General features: G+C 36.9%; 1 protein-coding gene across 1 annotated transcript in view; it reads right to left on the bottom strand.

The window, feature by feature from the left end:
* Window positions 1-546: 546 nt before the first annotated feature.
* Window positions 547-20251, bottom strand: part of LOC132552600 (cyclin-dependent kinase 16-like) — a 62849-nt gene continuing 43144 nt past the window's right edge. The window contains exons 5-16 of the mRNA XM_060216787.1: window positions 19616-19672; window positions 19192-19306; window positions 18904-18998; window positions 18388-18450; window positions 13966-14089; window positions 12877-12937; window positions 12337-12396; window positions 11923-12126; window positions 11369-11411; window positions 9915-10005; window positions 9592-9669; window positions 547-9361 (exon numbers count right to left, since the gene is read on the bottom strand). Coding sequence (XP_060072770.1) covers window positions 9330-9361; window positions 9592-9669; window positions 9915-10005; window positions 11369-11411; window positions 11923-12126; window positions 12337-12396; window positions 12877-12937; window positions 13966-14089; window positions 18388-18450; window positions 18904-18998; window positions 19192-19306; window positions 19616-19672 — 1023 coding nt within the window. The 3' untranslated portion in view covers window positions 547-9329. The remainder of the gene's footprint in view (window positions 9362-9591; window positions 9670-9914; window positions 10006-11368; window positions 11412-11922; window positions 12127-12336; window positions 12397-12876; window positions 12938-13965; window positions 14090-18387; window positions 18451-18903; window positions 18999-19191; window positions 19307-19615; window positions 19673-20251) is intronic.

Genomic DNA, 20251 nt, shown 5'->3' with positions numbered 1-20251 from the left:
TTAACCATATACAAAAATCAAATAGATTTTCACACTACCATATAAAGTCCAACCTCGTTATTTCAAAGTCAGAACGACCATGGGAAAACTTCAAATTATTTGAGTATTGATTTTAAGGTTTGTTGGATGTGAAGTTTGCCCAGGATCGATGGAATACTTCAAACTAAACCTGTAAAGTCTTCATATCGAAGATCCCCTGCATGTTGTGCATGTGTATGTTGTTTTTTTTTTTTCAACGAAATCAACCCATAATCTTGTAGTCAACTGGAAAGAATCCTCAGAAATTTGGTTTATATCTCTGTTCAGTGTCTGCTGTTCATGTCTGAAGTAGGTCACTGTTACATTTATTTTGACCCCTTTGTAAAGTGGTTTCCTAGTCATACATCGGTACTATTTAGGTAGTCATTCAAGTTGTGTATAATCACAACAGTAAACTCTGTGAAACATTGTGTTTAGGCTGATATTGAGTGCTGGATGGACCATACACTAACCTACCTGCTGTAAACTGGTAATATCACAATATATCACAACATAAAACTTCAACAATTATTTTACATATCTTTAATATTTTTACATGTCAGCCATCCTCTAGATGGCGCTACAATGTGTGATGTACAGGCATTCCACACATACCTCACAATAGCCCTCTTTCTCTCATGGTCAAAAAAAATATATGTACCAGGCACAAGGGTACACAAGATGTACCAGTATGTGCTATTTGTATGTATCAGTCAGTTACATGTTATTAAAAAATCAAGGAAATATATTCCAATGTTTTATAGATTATTCAAAAAACCGTAGAATCACGTACCAGGTTGAAAGTTTACTTAAAGTAACATGTACCATTCTGTAGTTGTTGTTTGATGTTCCTTTACATGTACAAATTTTCAAAAGGTAGCTCAACAACCCATAGTAACATGTACAGATTTGTAAAACATTACTCAATAACTCTTGGTAATATGTACCAATTTATAAAATGTTACTTAGTAACATGCACCAGTTTTTAAAAGGTTACCAAATAACCCTTAGTAACATGTACCAACTTGTAAAGGGTTACTCAATAACCCACAGTAACATGTGCCAGACTGAAAAGTTACCCAGTAACTCATTTTAACATGTGTCCTATACAAATAGAAAGGTGAAGACAGGACATAACCATAACCGTCACAATGGCTGTTTGTTATTCATGTGTACATACACCTACATAACTGAAAGCTCACATGATTATAGAATGTACGTGTATATACTTAAAAAGAGCATTTGATTGATTCACATGGCCATAATTAATACAAATGAATTTTAGCTTAATAGTGATATAATAAGAAGGAAACAGCTTAACTGGCAAAACGTTACTTAGGGAACACAACAGTTTTACTGGGGAAAAGTTCCTAAGGAAACAGCATGTGAAACATTAACCTGGGAACATGAGCCACTGGACAAAAATCACCAAGGATTTAGACTGTACAAACATCTCTAACCACCAAGGACATACTCTATATGTCTCTTACATCATCAGGGATGTGTACCAAACATCCCTAACCAAGGACATACTCTATATGTCTCTTACATCATCAGGGATGTATACCAAACATCCCTAACCAAGGACATACTCTATATGTCACTTACATCATCAGGGATGTGTACCAAACATCCCTAACCACCAAGGACATACTCTATATGTCTCTTACATCATCAGGGATGTGTACCAAACATCCCTAACCACCAAGGACATACTCTATATGTCACTTACATCATCAGGGATGTGTACCAAACATCCCTAACCAAGGACATACTCTATATGTCTCTTACATCATCAGGGATGTGTACCAAACATCTCTAACCACCAAGGACATACACTACATGTCTCTTACATCATCAGGGATGTGTACCAAACATCCCTAACCACCAAGGACATACTCTATATGTCACTTACATCATCAGGGATGTGTACCAAACATCCCTAACCACCAAGGACATACTCTATATGTCACTTACATCATCAGGGATGTATACCAAACATCCCTAACCACCAAGGACATACTCTATATGTCACTTACATCATCAGGGATTTGTTCTAAACTTCCCTAACCACAAAGGAAATCAGATTTCCTGATAGAACTAAGGAACAACAGACAGATTAGCTGTTTAAAGTTCGGTGATATCTTCATGGTCACATATCAGAGAAAAGATCCTGATGGAGAGTAGATAGACCACTCAATATCATATTCTGGATACTAACAACCAAATGTAAATACGAAAACATGATCAAAATCGAATGTAAAGATCACATGAATGAATACCACAAGATCAAAGTGTGAATACCACATACTCCATTATCATAAAGTCACTTCACCAAACACCTCACCATCAACAAGTGTATATATCACATAATCAAGTGTAAACTTGCATAAAGCTAAAACTTACACCTGATAAAATATGGCAAACACTGCAAAATGATCCAGGATTGTGATTTGATTTCTTTAAAATAGATAGCTAGGAAAGCAGTTAGTGGCAGTACTACTCGAGTGACTGACACTAACTTTTTTAAAAACAAAAGTGAGCAAAGTTAGTTTGAGAATATCAATCATCCTTACACAGTATTAGAAAGCATAGTTCAATTACATTTTACACATTGATATAACAGAATTACTTTTTTAATACTTTACATGTATGACCTTCAGACTTACTTCCAGGGCTTGTTAACATATCTTAAATGTTCCATTTTGATCCAAGTAAAAACAAGAGGCCCAAGGAGTCTGTATCGCTCACCAGGCTAACTTAGCTATTCAATCATTGGATAAGGAATTTCAAATATGACAAATGATTTCTGATATAGTTTCCCTACTGGGTCCTGCCCTTGTGGTCAAACAGAGGTCAGATTCACTATTCATAAAAAACTGCTTCAGACCAAACTTTGACAATACCTTTGTATGCACAGGGGTTTTCAATAACTTACATTTTCCCAACTGGACCCACCTCTTTTTGCAGTAGGGGACCAGGATGCAACATTTCAGAACAAATTTGGGCAATATCCAGTCATTCCTACAGGAGTAGGATTTTAAAGAATTTACTCTATTTGCCCCCTGGGCACCAAGACCTTATATCTATACAAGATTGATTTCCCGTCACCCAAGATTGCTTCAGACCAAATTTAGGAAATATCCATTCATACCAACTGGAGGAGTAGAAATTCAAATAACAAAAATTCCCCTATGGGGTCTCTCTCCTCTGGCCCCTGGGGGCAGAAAACCAATATTTATACAAACTTGGCTCCTCTTCCCCAATAATGCTTTTGACCAAATTTGTTTAAATACCTGTGCAGTCATTCATGATAAGTAGTAATTTTTATCAAAAAGTTGCTGGATGCTTGACAACGGACGGATGCTGAACGCTGCGCCTTGGCATGAGTTCACTGGGCCTTCAGACCTGGTGAGCTAGAAAACCATGGAAAATTTCAAAACCGAACAAAACAATTATGCAGCTAGATTAAAAACTGATACAAAGGTGACATACATCTTGTGCATCATGCAGAGCAGCTGGTTACTCTCATACACTACAGTATATTTGCTCCTATTGATAAATAATGTACTGATCAGCAATATTTCATTAGTCTCCTTATGATAGGATAACTGTTAATAACTATGCAATACTACTTTGCCATTATGTGAGATATAAACATCATTACATTTGTGTCATTTTAATTAAATACAAATCTGTAAAAAGTTGTTATATTCTTGTCCTTTACACCATATTCATGACATACATTTGACATATCCTTGATATTCCTGGGATTAAGCTCACTATCACTCTCTGAAACATTTCAAAGAAAACTGACCGCATAAGTGATGTAATTTGATTGGTCTAGAGCAGGTTTCAGCAGGAAAAAAAACTGACCAATCACAAACTGATATACTCCTCTGAAGATTACAAAGGAGCGACACCAAACTTCCAGGCCAGTACAACGTACTGTTGTGCAACCTGTAGTTTGTTTGTTGTTTATTTAAGGAGTGACACCAAACTTCCAGGCCAGTACAACATACTGTTGTGCAACCTGTAGTTTGTTTGTTGTTTATTTAAGGAGTGACACCAAACTTCCAGGCCAGTACAACATACTACAAAGGAGTGACACCAAACTTCCAGGCCAGTACAACATACTACAAAGGAGTGACACCAAACTTCCAGGCCAGTACAACATACTGTTGTGCAACCTGTAGTTTGTTTGTTGTTTATCAAAGGAGCAACACCAAACTTCCAGGCCAGTACAACATACTACAAAGGAGTGACACCAAACTTCCAGGCCAGTACAACATACTGTTGTGTAACTTGTAGTTTGTTTGTTATATATCAAAGGATCAAACTAGTCACCTAGACTTATCCACAAGGTGTTGCACCTGGAACCTTCAATTTTGCCATGATGTGTTCCATTGGTACAGAGAGTGATAGTAAGCCTAACCCCTAGAGTATTGCAGATACACTTGGCATGACTTTTTTAACACCTATCTTGCACCCTTTTAAAATAATAGAATGTACAGGACTTCAAAAATTTGTTAACTAATATAAATCTCTAAAGTTATGTTTTTGATTGCTTGAAGGTGTAAACTTTGTTGATTTTGTTAAGTTTACTGTTTTTTTCCCCTGTTTTATCTAATCCTGACATTTTTGAGCATATTTCGCTTCTTGACCCCCTCATCCAAGAACTTTTCTTATATACTACACAAATTCCTGCTGTGTAATTCAGTGCTAGATTGTAAAAAGTTTTATTGTGATCAGTTATGATTCAATTTGGGAGATCTCTTAATAAATTAGAGCATATAGCAACATAAATAAATAGGTAACATAAATATCATGCACTAAAGCTATAATTGATAATCTTAACTCTATGTAATACAAATCCAATTAAGTCACATCTACATCAGTCTGTAGCAAATGACTTCCTGTCATAAACTGCAAATAAGAGTGTGGCAATTTCTGGACAATAGACAGAGCTGGGAGATCACAGTGAGAGGATTAATAGAATCTTTCACCCCGTGAAGGTGAAAAAGATGGATCTCAACCCCAAGGGAAACATGAATAAGTTAGCAAACATTAGGCAACTTACACATCTTTTCCAGAGGGTTGAGATCCACCTATCTCACCAACATGGGGATTGTTTTTATCTTACCTACTGGCTTGATTAGATACTTGTATGTGTTTTTGTTGTCCCAATATTTTGCATCACTGACGTCATTTCATTGTGATGTGACATCAATGAATTGTTACTGTGACATCATATCATTGTCCTAGGGTGAGACAATAAAATCTCACACTGGTAAAAAGCATGGATTTACCTATCCAGAGTTACAGAAAATCTATTCTCTTTACAGACTGGTCCTTTCTAGGACAATCACAATGAATTTTTTTCTCATCAGACTGACCCCTGGCTGGGGCTATTTCAATGACACATTGTCAGACTAGCCCTTTGCTGGGGCTATCTCAATGACACATTGTCAGACTGGCCCTTGGCTTGGACTGTCTCAATAATACATTGTCAGACTTGCCCTTGGCTGGGACCGTCTCAATGACACATTGTCAGACTGGCCCTTGGCTGGGACCATCTCAATGACACATTGCCAGACTTGCCCTTGACTGGAACCGTCTCAATGACACATTAGATTTGCCCTTAGCCACTGATCACACTTTCTGTAGGTCTCCACTTTGCCCTATTCTAAAACTGTAAACATAATTGTTACCAATAGCAGATACCTACGAGCCAAGCTTAGTAGATAGTTGTTGAGACAAATTCATGAGGTGTCTCTTTTAGCAAATGAGATTCCTCATATTACACATGATGATACAATAGCACTTCTAATACAAAGTAAATGTACAAAATAAGACTACATTCACACTACAAAACATGCATTATATCATATTCACCATTGGCACAAATGTACATCTCGTATCAAGTATTTAAAATATCATGTGAATCACTACACCTAATTAATGATATCTTGCAGTATGTATGGTGATATGAAATGTGATCATGACACATACTTTAAACATGTGACAGGCATCCTGAGATAATCTTGGTCCTTAGAACTGCTGCTCATGATCAACACTTGAGTTTTGTTTGGGGGAACTATATCTCATAAATTCATCAGGAGAAATAACATAGGCTATGCAGTTAAGTTAATGACTAAAGAAAGATAATTCTTGATTTGAAGCTGAGAGAATATTATCCTTCTCGATACCATTATTCATCATTCTTGCTATTGAAGAGCTGACCAAGGGGAGATAATTTTTAAGACTGCATCTATCAAAGACTTGGGATACAATATTGTTATAGTGATTGATGAGAAAATGTGTTAAATGAAAACATTAGCAATACAGAAGTATTAATGCATCAGTAATGAAACAGTATCAGCTTTATACACAGAAAATGTACAGGAAATACAGATAAAACCTTGGTATTGCTGACCCAATTTATATCTGGGGAATAAAGCTAAAAATAAACAATAAAAACAAAGTACAATGAAATGCAAAAAGAAAGTGAAATAGTCATTAACCTGAACATAAATCACATCATTTACTACAATCAGAATGGAGTTTTCAGACCACGATAAACCCCGGTGTTAAAAAGTTTAACATGAATCTTAAAAATACAAATTATACACAAAATAAGGTAGGAATTGAGAAAACACTTGCCCGTACAGGAATAGAGAAAAGCCTGCTTTAGATTTCTGTAAAATCTTGAACTATTACAACACCCTATTATATTTTTGATACTCAATACTGTAAGATGTTCACAGCTCTCATGAACAAATGGACAACAATCAATAGCATCAGACTGTTAGATATAAAGTAAACAAACAATGGTAGATTCAATACATGGCCACCGTGCATAGCAGAACAACTACATACTGTACATCTGTATCATATTCACAATATAGATGTGAGAACAAAAATGAACCACAGAGTAGGAGTATAGGCCATATAATGTCAAACTGGACCTCAGCATTGTAAACTTACACTGGTCTATATCTGTCCTCTGTCATCTGTTGAGTACATAACATTAATTTTACCCTACTGCTTTCCCAAACACAGTTTGATAACTCCATTACTGTTTTTTTCTATTTGGATATGCAAGATATTTGTCTCAAAATTGTCTGCATTTAGAATGTATGGCCTTATTACTGTGTCCCCTCTCATAAGAATGTGCAGTACAGTAGCTCCATCACTGCTCCCTCCCATTAGAATGTGCAGTACAGTAGCGTCATCACTGCTCCCTCCCATTACAATGTGCAGTACAGTAGCGCCATCACTGCTCCCTCCCATTACAATGTGCAGTACAGAAGCGCCATCACTGCTCCCTCCCATTACAATGTGCTGCAGCTCCATTACTATTCCTTTCCATTAGAAAGTGCAGAGCAGTACAGTAGTTCCATTACTGTTCCCACCCATAAGAATGTGCAGTGCACTACAATGTGCCATACAGTAGCTAAATAACTTCCCTTCCATTACAATGTGAAGTACAGTAGCTCCATAACTGTTCCCTCCCATTAGAAAGTGCAATACAGTAGTTCCATACCTATTTCCTCCCATTAGAATGTGCAATACAGTAGTTCCATAACTGTTCCCTCCCATTAGAATGTGCAATACAGTAGTTCCATAACTGTTCCCTCCCATTAGAATGTGCAATACAGTAGCTCCATAACTGTTCCCTCCTATTACAATGTGCCTTACAGAAGCTCCATAACTGTTCCCTCCCATTAGAATGTGCTGTACAGTAGATCCATAACTGTTCCCTCCCATTAGAATGTGCAATACAGTAGCTCCATAACTGTTCCCTCCCATTAGAATGTGCTGTACAGTAGATCCATAACTGTTCCCTCCCATTAGAATGTGCAATACATTAGTTTGAGTTCTGTCCCCTTACATTGTGAAGCACAGTAGCTTCATTACTGTTCTCTCCCATAGGAATGTACAGTACAGTAGCTCCATAACTGTTCCTTTCCATTAAAATGTGCAATACAGTAGTTCCATAACTGTTCCCTCCCCTTACAATGTCAAGTACAGTAGATTCATTAATGTTCCCTCCCATTAAAATGTGCAATACAGTAGTTCCATAACTGTTCCCTCCCCTTACAATGTGCAGTACAGTAGATTCATTAATGTTCCCTCCCATTAAAATGTGCAATACAGTAATTAGAGTTCCCTCCCCTTACAATGTGCAGTACAGTAGCTCCACTACTGCCCGTTTAATTAGGATGTGCAATACAGTAGCTGCATTACTATTCCTTCTCTAAGTTGTGCAGTACAACAGTCCCACACAAGCAACAGAAGACGTGAGGTGCATAGTGATATATACAGATGGGTATAATGTTTGGGTACAGCTATCTACTGTGTCCAATGGCAGCCTGACTATGTATAGCACCATTTGGTCAGTGTTTGTTGATTAAGCCCACAATTGGTCTACAATACAATCTTATACAATCATAGATGAGATAATCTCCTCACACAGGCGTTACAAATTAAATGCTTTGTGGTAAACAGGACGTCAATCTATACATGAAGCACACAAATGCACAATACAAATGATAGGACTAGCCTCAATAAGGCCTAGTGTATACATGTGCAGACAGGACCATATAGTGTATACATGTGCAGGACCTATATTGTGTACACGTATAGGGCCATATACCTGATTACACACATGGTCCAGACACATAAGACAACAATTTAGGTATGTAAAACTGGGTGGCACCAGTCAAACACATCAGATGTTTGGAGATATCTGAAGCCATACTTCTTGAAAACCGTAATGAATGCCACAGAGCATTATAGCTAATTCCAAACCACTTTTTTTCTGTCCATGATAAGTTAACAAAAAATTATTCTGGCCATATGAGTTGTGGATAAATCTGGTTAAGATTTCAGATATGTGTTTGTATAATAGACCGCAGTATGCAGAGAATGTTAACTGACGAACAGTGCACTAACAGCTACCACTTGTCTGTAGGAAAATGTCAGAAAACTGACAGCCAACTTCTTTCTGTAGGTAAATGTCAAAAACTGAGTCACTACTGGCCTGTAGAAAACTGACAACTACCACTTGTCTGTAGGTAAATGTCTGAAAACTGACAACTACCACTTGTCTGGAGGTAAATGTCCGAAAACTGACAACTACCACTTGTCTGAAGGTAAATGTCCGAAAACTGACAGCCATCACTTCTGTAGGTAAATCTGGTCCATAAAAGGGCTTGGTTGTCCATAGCTTGATGGCTTTCACTAGTTATCAGTATATGGGATAGTTGTCTGCAGGTTGATGCTGGTCACTAGTCCTATCACAACACTTAGAACAGCATACTCTGTCTTCGGATTTTACCTGTAACAAAATATGCAGCCTTGAAACACATTTAAAGTAACCCAGTTACAGCACAATCAAAGGTGTCCTTCATAAATGTCCTAAATATTGGTAGCCTTAATATAATGACCTTCATAAAATATCAGTGACTTGCATTTAACGACCTTTGTAAAATTGTTGACCTTCATAAAATATGCAATCTTCAATTGTAACAATGTAACTTTTCAAGTTTAAGTCAGAACAAGACTTACCTGTAGATGCTAATGATGATGATCTCATGCCTGGATCTCTGTGTAAAACTATCCCAGGTATTGTAAATATTGATACAGCTGTAGAAAAAGAAGTCATAATTAAGTACAGAAACTGTAGTAGATAAATGTATAGACAGACATACAAAATGTAGTTGATAATGATTTGAACATAAAGTTTAACAAAAGCTTAAATCCAATTCAATCTACAGAGAACATTAAGGTCACAATTTGATGCGAAAGAGAGAGGCTCAGTTGTGAATGATACAAAGCACAAACATAGCTATAAATATAGTTTTACTATTGAGTAGGCTATGGAAACTTACTGTCAGGTAGACGATGAACACTTGGCCCGAGGGAGTTGAAGAAAGGACATTTTGTTCCATCTGCTGCACAACATCTTCCCTTAGCCTCAAACTTTAAGATAAAAAAATCAGTATAAGCATGCAGATTTTTAACAGGAGACCCATAGGCCCCGTATCACTCATCTGAATCTTAAAGCTTAGCAATGGTATACATGCCTATAGGTTGGGTATTTCAAATATTTCCAAATTATGGCTAAGTCACTTCATTGGTAGGGCAAGTCCAATGGGTAAATTCATGAGTGTTTCTCTCTTTTGATACCTAGTAAGAGAGGGTTACGAGGTTGGTATCTTAACTTTGTCAAAAATATGAAAATTATGTTCCTAGAGGTCAATTCTTACATCAACGATGTGTTTATCTCTTGATGCCCATCATTGCTATATATGGTTCAGGGGGTAGAGATCTCAACCGTTTCAAAGGTATAACTCAGAAATTAAGGCTAGAGAGGTTGAGCCACACCCATTGGTCAGTTCTTACATCATGAATGTATTTATCTCTTGTTGCCCATAAAGATGGTCCTTTACATGAACTATCATTGGAACTGGTTCACTAGTTTTGGAGTAGTTCTCAGACCGACATCCAGACAGACATCCAGACACCAGCTAAGGAGTAGTTCTCAGACCGACATCCAGACAGACATCCAGATACCAGTTTAGGAGTAGTTCTCAGACCGACATCCAGACAGACATCCAGACACCAGTTTAGGAGTAGTTCTCAGACCGACATCCAGACAGACATCCAGACACCAGTTTAGGAGTAGTTCTCAGACCGACATCCAGACAGACATCCAGACACCAGTTTAGGAGTAGTTCTCAGACCGACATCCAGACAGACATCCAGACACCAGTTTAGGAGTAGTTCTCAGACCGACATCCAGACAGACATCCAGACACCAGTTTAGGAGTAGTTCTCAGACCGACATCCAGACAGACATCCAGACACCAGTTTAGGAGTAGTTCTCAGACCGACATCCAGACAGACATCCAGACACCAGTTTAGGAGTAGTTCTCAGACCGACATCCAGACAGACATCCAGACACCAGTTTAGGAGTAGTTCTCAGACCGACATCCAGACAGACATCCAGACACCAGTTTAGGAGTAGTTCTCAGACCGACATCCAGACAGACATCCAGACACCAGTTTAGGAGTAGTTCTCAGACCGACATCCAGACAGACTTCCAGACACCAGTTTAGGAGTAGTTCTCAGATAGACATCCAGTCAGATAGGGCAATTTCATTATAACAAACTCCAAACTTTATTGTGCAGGGTATAATAAGTTTGTAGATTTTATATTAAATATCAACTTCTTGAAGATTCATCCATTTATATAAACTGGATTCACACAAGTTTACACAAATAAAGAAATGTCTTCAACACTCACAAAAGTTTATACAGCTATGTTTATAAACACTCACTTTTAGTAGTTTTGCTAAGAGATCTAAACCATCACCATCCAACCTGAAAAAACAAAGGAGACTATTGATGATGGAATTCAAATATTATCAATATCAGAGATAGAAGAAAAGCCAAGCTTCATATTACCAATTTACTTGGATTTGAATTTTTAATTGGTGCCAATGAAAAACTTTCAAAGGTATACACTAGTGACTTCAGTAAAAACATCAAATGAACAAACATACTGCATAGCAAGCAATTCACATGTTTGTAAAAAAAAATGGAATAAAATGTTAGAATGCTGCTCTGCAAGATAAACATCCTTCCTAAATGTTCATGTTTTGTATCTGGCTACAGAACACAGTCAAGCACAAATAGCTATATACCTGAACACTTATACTATCAACTATTTGATCTTTCAAAATGTAGCTAAAATCATACTAGATGAAACATTTCTTCTGCAGAATACTTCTGACACAAAAGACCTCAGCACATATGATATTTATTTCTACAGATACAGTACTATCCTAGTACATTTCCATATTCCTACATGTTTTATAGCCTAAAGTTTTACCTAGGAGCCACATTAATAAGGGGCTCTGGCTCATAGCGAGGGAAGTTATAAGACAGGAAGTCCTCATTTTTGCTGATTCCTGGGAACGTTTCCTCCACAGGGGTGCCCAGTATCTTGAATATATAATGTAGTTCATCTTCCACAGTAGATCCCGGAAAAAGTGGCCTGCCACAGGCCATCTCATAAAATATACAACCAACACCCCTGTATTAAGAAAAATGTAGATTTGTAAAAGGCTATCAAAAACTGGCCTGCCAGAGGCCATCTGATAAAATATATAACAAACTTCCCTGTACTACAAACTTAGCAGGTATATAGAAAGTTAAGATTAAATTTCAGGAAAAGATTTCTTTTACAGACTTATTTCTTGTTTGATGTGAATACAAGAAATACACTGTTACATGTGATCCTTACCACATATCAATGGAGGTGGAGTATTCTGTTGATCCCAGTAAAACATCTGGGGGACGATACCTGTCCAAAAAAAATCACGTCACATCACAACATTTACTACAGTAGTGTCATTTCAGGTACTGTATGATAAATGCTAAGATCAGATTCTCAAGGCTCCATTACTCTTATCAGTGAAAACATTAATTAATTTTTATTGACTTGTGATTTTTACTGGAATAAAATCTTACAGATAGCTAAATATTTTTGTTGAGTAGAGTAAAAATTTGTTTAAAAGTGATGATCAGTATTGAAAATGAATCCCTGAATTAACACATGATACAGAGTTATTCATATTTGCTTGAAGTGTATGAGAACTGTTAAGAAATGTATTTGTATAACCTTTATATAATCCATTATGTCATACACTGTAGTACCTACAGGTCGTGTTGTACTTATCAAAATACACAAGAATCCATACTTCTTAGTATTGATATGTAAGGTGTTATATCATTACAGATCATTGTTGTATGTAAACAGAATACTATTCAAAGAATGACTTACCATAGAGTGACCACTTCATTTGAATATGTCTTGGTAGGTATTGATTTGGCCCTAGCTAAGCCTGAAAAAATACCAAGTATTAAAAATGAGGGATCAAAGAAAACTGTTCCTTATGTTACCTGTAACTGTTCTAAATGTTACCTGTAACTGTTCCCTATGTTACCTCTAATTGTTCTATATGTTACCTGTAACTGTTCCATATGTTACCTGTAACTGTTCCATATGTTACCTGTAACTGTTCCATATGTTACCTGTAACTGTTCTATATGTTACTTGTAACTGTTGTATATGTTACTTGTAACTGTTCTAAATGTTACCTGTAACTGTTCTATATGTTACCTGTAACTGTTCTATATGTTACCTGTAACTGTTCCATATGTTACCTGTAACTGTTCTATATGTTACCTGTAACTGTTCCATATGTTACCTGTAACTGTTCTATATGTTACCTGTAACTGTTCTATATGTTACCTGTAACTGTTCTATATGTTACCTGTATCTATCCTACATGTTACCTGTAACTGTTCTAAATGTTACCTGTAACTGTTCTATATGTTACCTGTAACTGTTCTATATGTTACCTGTAACTGTTCTATATGTTACCTGTAACTGTTCTATATGTTACCTGTAACTGTTCTAAATGTTACCTGTAACTGTTCTATATGTTACCTGAAACTGTTCTATATGTTTGCGATCTTTGCGATGATACTCTATTATGAAGTCTACCAGAATATGTATAAATGAAATATGCGGCAAAACATCAGCTGATGACACTGAATTTGACCATGTGTACACTGTGAATATGACATGATCGTTCACAATAATTTCAGATAGAGGTTAGATATTTCAAACAAACAAAACTGAAAGCAAATCACTATGCATATGGGAAAAACGAAAGAGATTTCAAATTTTGGTCTTCAAGTAATTACTGTAAGAAACAAGTCAGTTTGGCACATCAGAAAGTTAACTTCCACGTTTAGACATCCGAAATAAACATGTCAACTGTTAATATCATTTTTGGCTTTTTATTACATTTTTCTCCTGGACAAATAGAACATGATATTAAGTCAGTACTCTAAAATGACTTACCAAAGTCAGCCAATTTAAGTTCTCCTCTTTCATTGATAAGAAGATTTTGAGGTTTCAGGTCCCGGTGTAAAACTTGCCTTTTATGACAGTAGGCTAAGCCTCGTAATAATTGGAACAGAAATATCTGGAAAAAAATTAATATGAAAAGTAAACCTTAAATGGCAGTGAGTATATAATTGTCAAGCGTTACACATTATCTACAGAAAGAAATCATTTTACAGGTTATTGATTCAACTGTGCTGACTTGTTTTACCTTATCTTCATTTTTAAATATTGTAACTCATATAATGGGTCAATACCCAGAGGAAATAGATACAAAAATGAGAGAAAAATAAAGAATGATCACTATTATATTATTGAACAGTTATGGGATGTTTTGGTACAAAGCTGATATATAGTGACACATCCACCAACCAACACATCTCAACCCCAACAAACCCCCCCCCCCCTCCAACCCTCCTACAAAATACAATCGTCAAAATTTAAATATATGACATCACCAGGTAAAATTTTTTGATTTTCGTTCAAAATCATCAAATAACATTTTAACAATTAAAATTCTGTAATCAGGATGTAACAGGACATCGAATGTCTTATCATTTCATGGCTTTCATCATGATCAGTGTAAAACTAAATTGGCCAAGAGTTTACAAACATTTGTGAGAAGTTTATTAAATTAGCAACAGTAATATGTGTAATCAATCAAAGACCAAATATTATATCGGCTGACTTTGTGACAATTACTGCACATTCTGTGTTAGAACAAGATGCCCATGGGGCCTGTATTATTCAACAAGCTAATTCAGTTATTCAGTTATTTTACAAAAGAATTAAAAATATGATAAGAAAATTCTGAAGTAATTTCACTATAGGGCTCTCTCTTTCTAGTCAGAGAGAAGTCAGATTCACCATGCATAAAAATTGTTTCAGACCAAACTTAGACAATATCCTTGTACAACATCCTTGTACTGAAGAAGGATTTAAAGATCTTGCATTTCCCATATTGGGCCCCACATCACTGATGTCAGACTCCTGGTTAATACAAAATTAGATTCTATTTCCTTTCAACTAGGTAAGTTTCAGTCCAAATCAGGACAGAATCAAGGAATTCTTAAGGATGAAGGATTTTAAAGGATTTGCTCTATTTCCCTTCTTGGGCCCCAATTCTCCCTCCCTGACCTCCATCCAAAGGCAGCTGAGACCCACAGCTTAAACAAAATTGTTTTCTCTTCACCAAAGAATTCTTCACACCAAATGTTGGCAAAATCCCATCATAACTAAAAGAAGAGTAGGATTTTACTGAACTTGTAAAATTATCCTTTTTGAGCCCTGCTCCTTTGGCCCCTTGATTATAATTTCTATCCAAACTTGGTTCCCCTTCCCCAAAGGATTCTTCAGATCAAATGTGGGCATGATCCAATCACTCCTACTGGAGGGGTAGGATTTGAAAGATTTTGCTTTCTTTCCCCTAATGGGACCAGTCCCTACTGTCCAAGGAGGTCGAGACACGTAGTTAAAACAGAATTGATTCCCCTTCCCTGAACAATGCTTGAGACCATATCTGGGCGAAATCCAATCATTCCTACAGGTGGAATAGAATTTTAAAGAAGTTGCTCAATTTCCCCCGCCCTTCCTGTCCAATGACCCATTGTTTATACAAATTTGATTCACATTCTCCAAACAATGCCTCATACCAGACTTGGGCAAAATCCAATCATTCTTACATAAAAGAAATTCCCCTGTTGGGTTTACCCCTCCTGCACCAGGGGGCTGAGACACACCTTATATACAAAACTGATTATCCCACAAACACTGTACAAACTTAATCAAAGGACAGTCTATAAAATACAAATACCCACATACACTATACAAACCTCATCAAAGAACAGCCTACAGAACACAAATACCCACATACACTGTACAAACCTCATCAAAGGACAGCCTACAGAACACAAATACCCACATACACTGTACACACCTCATCAAAGGACAGCCTACAGAACACAAATACCCACATACACTATACAAACCTCATCAAAGGACAGCCTAGAGAACACAAATACCCACATACACTGTACACACCTCATCAAAGGACAGCCTATAAAACACAAATACCCACATACACTGTACACACCTCATCAAAGGACAGCCTACAGAACACAAATACCCACATACACTGTACAAACCTCATCAAAGGACAGCCTACAGAACACAAATACCCACATACACTGTACACACCTCATCAAAGGACAGCCTACAGAACACAAATACCCACATACACTATACAAACCTCATCAAAGGACAGCCTATAAAACACAAATACCCACATACACTGTACACACCTCATCAAAGGACAGCCTAGAGAACACAAATACCCACATACACTGTACACACCTCATCAAAGGACAGCCTAGAGAACACAAATACCCACATACACTGTACACACCTCATCAAAGGACAGCCTACAGAACACAAATACCCACATACACTGTACACACCTCATCAAAGGACAGCCTATAAAACACAAATACCCACATACACTATACAAACCTCATCAAAGAACAGCCTACAGAACACAAATACCCACATACACTGTACACACCTCATCAAAGGACAGCCTATAAAACACAAATACCCACATACACTGTACACACCTCATCAAAGGACAGCCTACAGAACACAAATACCCACATACACTGTACACACCTCATCAAAGGACAGCCTACAGAACACAAATACCCACATACACTGTACACACCTCATCAAAGGACAGCCTATAAAACACAAATACCCACATACACTATACAAACCTCATCAAAGGACAGCCTATAAAACACAAATACCCACATACACTGTACACACCTCATCAAAGGACAGCCTACAGAACACAAATACCCACATACACTATACAAACCTCGTCAAAGGACAGCCTATAAAACACAAATACCCACATACACTATACAAACCTCATCAAAGGACAGCCTATAAAACACAAATACCCACAAACACTGTACACACCTCATCAAAGGACAGCCTATAAAACACAAATACCCACATACACTGTACACACCTCATCAAAGGACAGCCTACAGAACACAAATACCCACATACACTGTACAAACCTCATCAAAGGACAGCCTACAGAACACAAATACCCACATACACTGTACACACCTCATCAAAGGACAGCCTACAGAACACAAATACCCACATACACTGTACACACCTCATCAAAGGACAGCCTATAAAACACAAATACCCACATACACTGTACACACCTCATCAAAGGACAGCCTATAAAACACAAATACCCACATACACTGTACACACCTCATCAAAGGACAGCCTACAGAACACAAATACCCACATACACTATACAAACCTCATCAAAGGACAGCCTATAAAACACAAATACCCACATACACTGTACACACCTCATCAAAGGACAGCCTACAGAACACAAATACCCACATACACTGTACACACCTCATCAAAGGACAGCCTATAAAACACAAATACCCACATACACTGTACACACCTCATCAAAGGACAGCCTATAAAACACAAATACCCACAAACACTGTACACACCTCATCAAAGGACAGCCTATAAAACACAAATACCCACATACACTGTACACACCTCATCAAAGGACAGCCTACAGAACACAAATACCCACATACACTGTACAAACCTCATCAAAGGACAGCCTACAGAACACAAATACCCACATACACTGTACACACCTCATCAAAGGACAGCCTACAGAACACAAATACCCACATACACTGTACACACCTCATCAAAGGACAGCCTACAGAACACAAATACCCACATACACTGTACACACCTCATCAAAGGACAGCCTATAAAACACAAATACCCACATACACTATACAAACCTCATCAAAGGACAGCCTATAAAACACAAATACCCACATACACTGTACACACCTCATCAAAGGACAGCCTACAGAACACAAATACCCACATACACTGTACACACCTCATCAAAGGACAGCCTACAGAACACAAATACCCACATACACTGTACACACCTCATCAAAGGACAGCCTATAAAACACAAATACCCACATACACTGTACACAACTCATCAAAGGACAGCCTATAAAACACAAATACCCACATACACTGTACACACCTCATCAAAGGACAGCCTATAAAACACAAATACCCACATACACTGTACAAACCTCATCAAAGGACAGCCTATAAAACACAAATACCCACATACACTGTACAAACCTCATCAAAGGACAGCCTATAAAACACAAATACCCACAGACACTGTACACAACTCATCAAAGGACAGCCTACAGAACACAAATACGCACATACACTATACAAACCTCGTCAAAGGACAGCCTATAAAACACAAATACGCACATACATTGTACAAACCTTAACATTTGTCATGCTCATAATGTTTCCACAGTCGTCCATGTATTGTTTGAGATCTTTTTCCTGAAAGACCAAAATGAATATTAGAACAGCAGTTAACTTACAATAAGCCCAGGTCCGGAAAGTATAAGCCTATCCTCATATCTGTTCAGAACAATTTTAACTTCAATGTTACAAAGTTGAGAGCCCCATATTTAAGGGTTTGATTTTTGGCAGACATATTGCATAATCCTCTTCAGTATATATACAATTTGGCAGCTATGTCTGAGGACCTCAATGTGATTTGAATGAAATATAGTAATATTCAGCTGATATGTCGATGATTTTTTCCCCAATTTCAACCAGGGACCTTTTTTTTAAGTAGTAGATAGTTGGTTCATAGCATTAATGATGGAGAAAAAGACCTAAACATGAACTCTTATGATAGTGTTGTTAAAGATCAAATGAATAGTTTAAATACTTTATGTATGCTTAAGTCATTATAGGCATAAAAAGACGTTGCATCGGTATACATACCAGATATTCAAAGACTAGAGTAAGAGACTTTTCTGTGTGGATGATGTCATGTAGGGTCACAATATTACTGTGTTTAAGCTCCCTGAGTAGCGACACTGAAACAAAGGGAACATCAAACATGAAAAATATATAAAAATCTAACAGAATTTTTTTACTAAAATTTAAGGAGATTCTTTTAGGTCATCCATAAGAAAGCAATAAATGAGATGGGTGACATTTTAACTTAAGAAATGTCTTTGTAAGTATGTAACATTAACAGCACAACAGGAACAAAGGGAGATAACTTACCTTCACGTATAGCAGTACAAGGGGCCCCTTCCTCATGTTCCAGACGGATTTCCTTTAGAGCAACCAGGTTATCAGTCAGCAGACTTCTGCCTTTGAACACTGTGGCATAGGTACCCTAGTAAGCAGAAACAATATTTTCTACAAATATTCTAAACATCGACTGATAAATAGATTGTGTAAATATAAACTTCCAACAAAGGATGGATTTCTTTATTCTTTGCTTTATTCTGGAACTGGACATTCCAAAACAGGAATCTCCAAACTGAAATATAGCTCAAATATCACAAAGTTTCAACCTATGAAAACAGCCCCAATGAATACCATGCACTCCAAATAACTGCACTGTGCATTTTTGTAGATTTTCTTTATCGCACAGATCATATCTTGTATAATCAAAGTAAAGCAATGTATTTTTTATACATACCTCTCCAAGTTTATCTAATTTGGTGTAAGATTCTATTTTTCCAAAACCTATTTCAGACTGAAACAAAAAACAAACAGAAATATGTGTAAATAATTGTCATGTTTTTATCATGGAAAAGAACAGCTGTTTGATGATGCATTCAAATATTCAGGACAGTGTATATAGAACATGTAAAATACACAAATACCAAAGTAAAATATTTACTTGTTTCAGGAAATCATTTCAAGATCACTATCTGAATATTTTTCAAAGAAAACAAAACACCAATAGTTCCATAAGGCCTATATTGCTCATCTGAGTTAATGCTAACATTGATTAATTGAAACTTAAGGAAAAGTATTTAAAACACTTGCATTTATAAAGCCCTGCCCCTCCTCTCAAAGGAGGCATGATCCACTGTACAAAACCATATCTCTTCACCAAGAATGCTTCACATCAAATCTCAACAAAATTGATCATTCCAACAAGGATTTAAGAAGGATCTTAAAAAACTTGCTCTATTTCAACTATTGGGCTCTTGCCCCTCCTCTTCCCAAGGCTGAAACCCTTTACCCTAGCATGTTCCAGACCAAATTGGGACAGAATGGAAGCATTCCAACATAAGAAGAATGATTTTAAGGAATTTGTCCTAATCTC

The sequence above is a fragment of the Ylistrum balloti genome, unplaced genomic scaffold, assembly GCF_031769215.1.
Source record: "Ylistrum balloti isolate Yb309-2 unplaced genomic scaffold, AGI_CSIRO_Ybal_v1 Utg370260, whole genome shotgun sequence".
Classification (NCBI taxonomy): Eukaryota; Metazoa; Mollusca; class Bivalvia; order Pectinida; family Pectinidae; genus Ylistrum; species Ylistrum balloti.
This window is presented reverse-complemented; position numbering and strand designations above follow the sequence as displayed.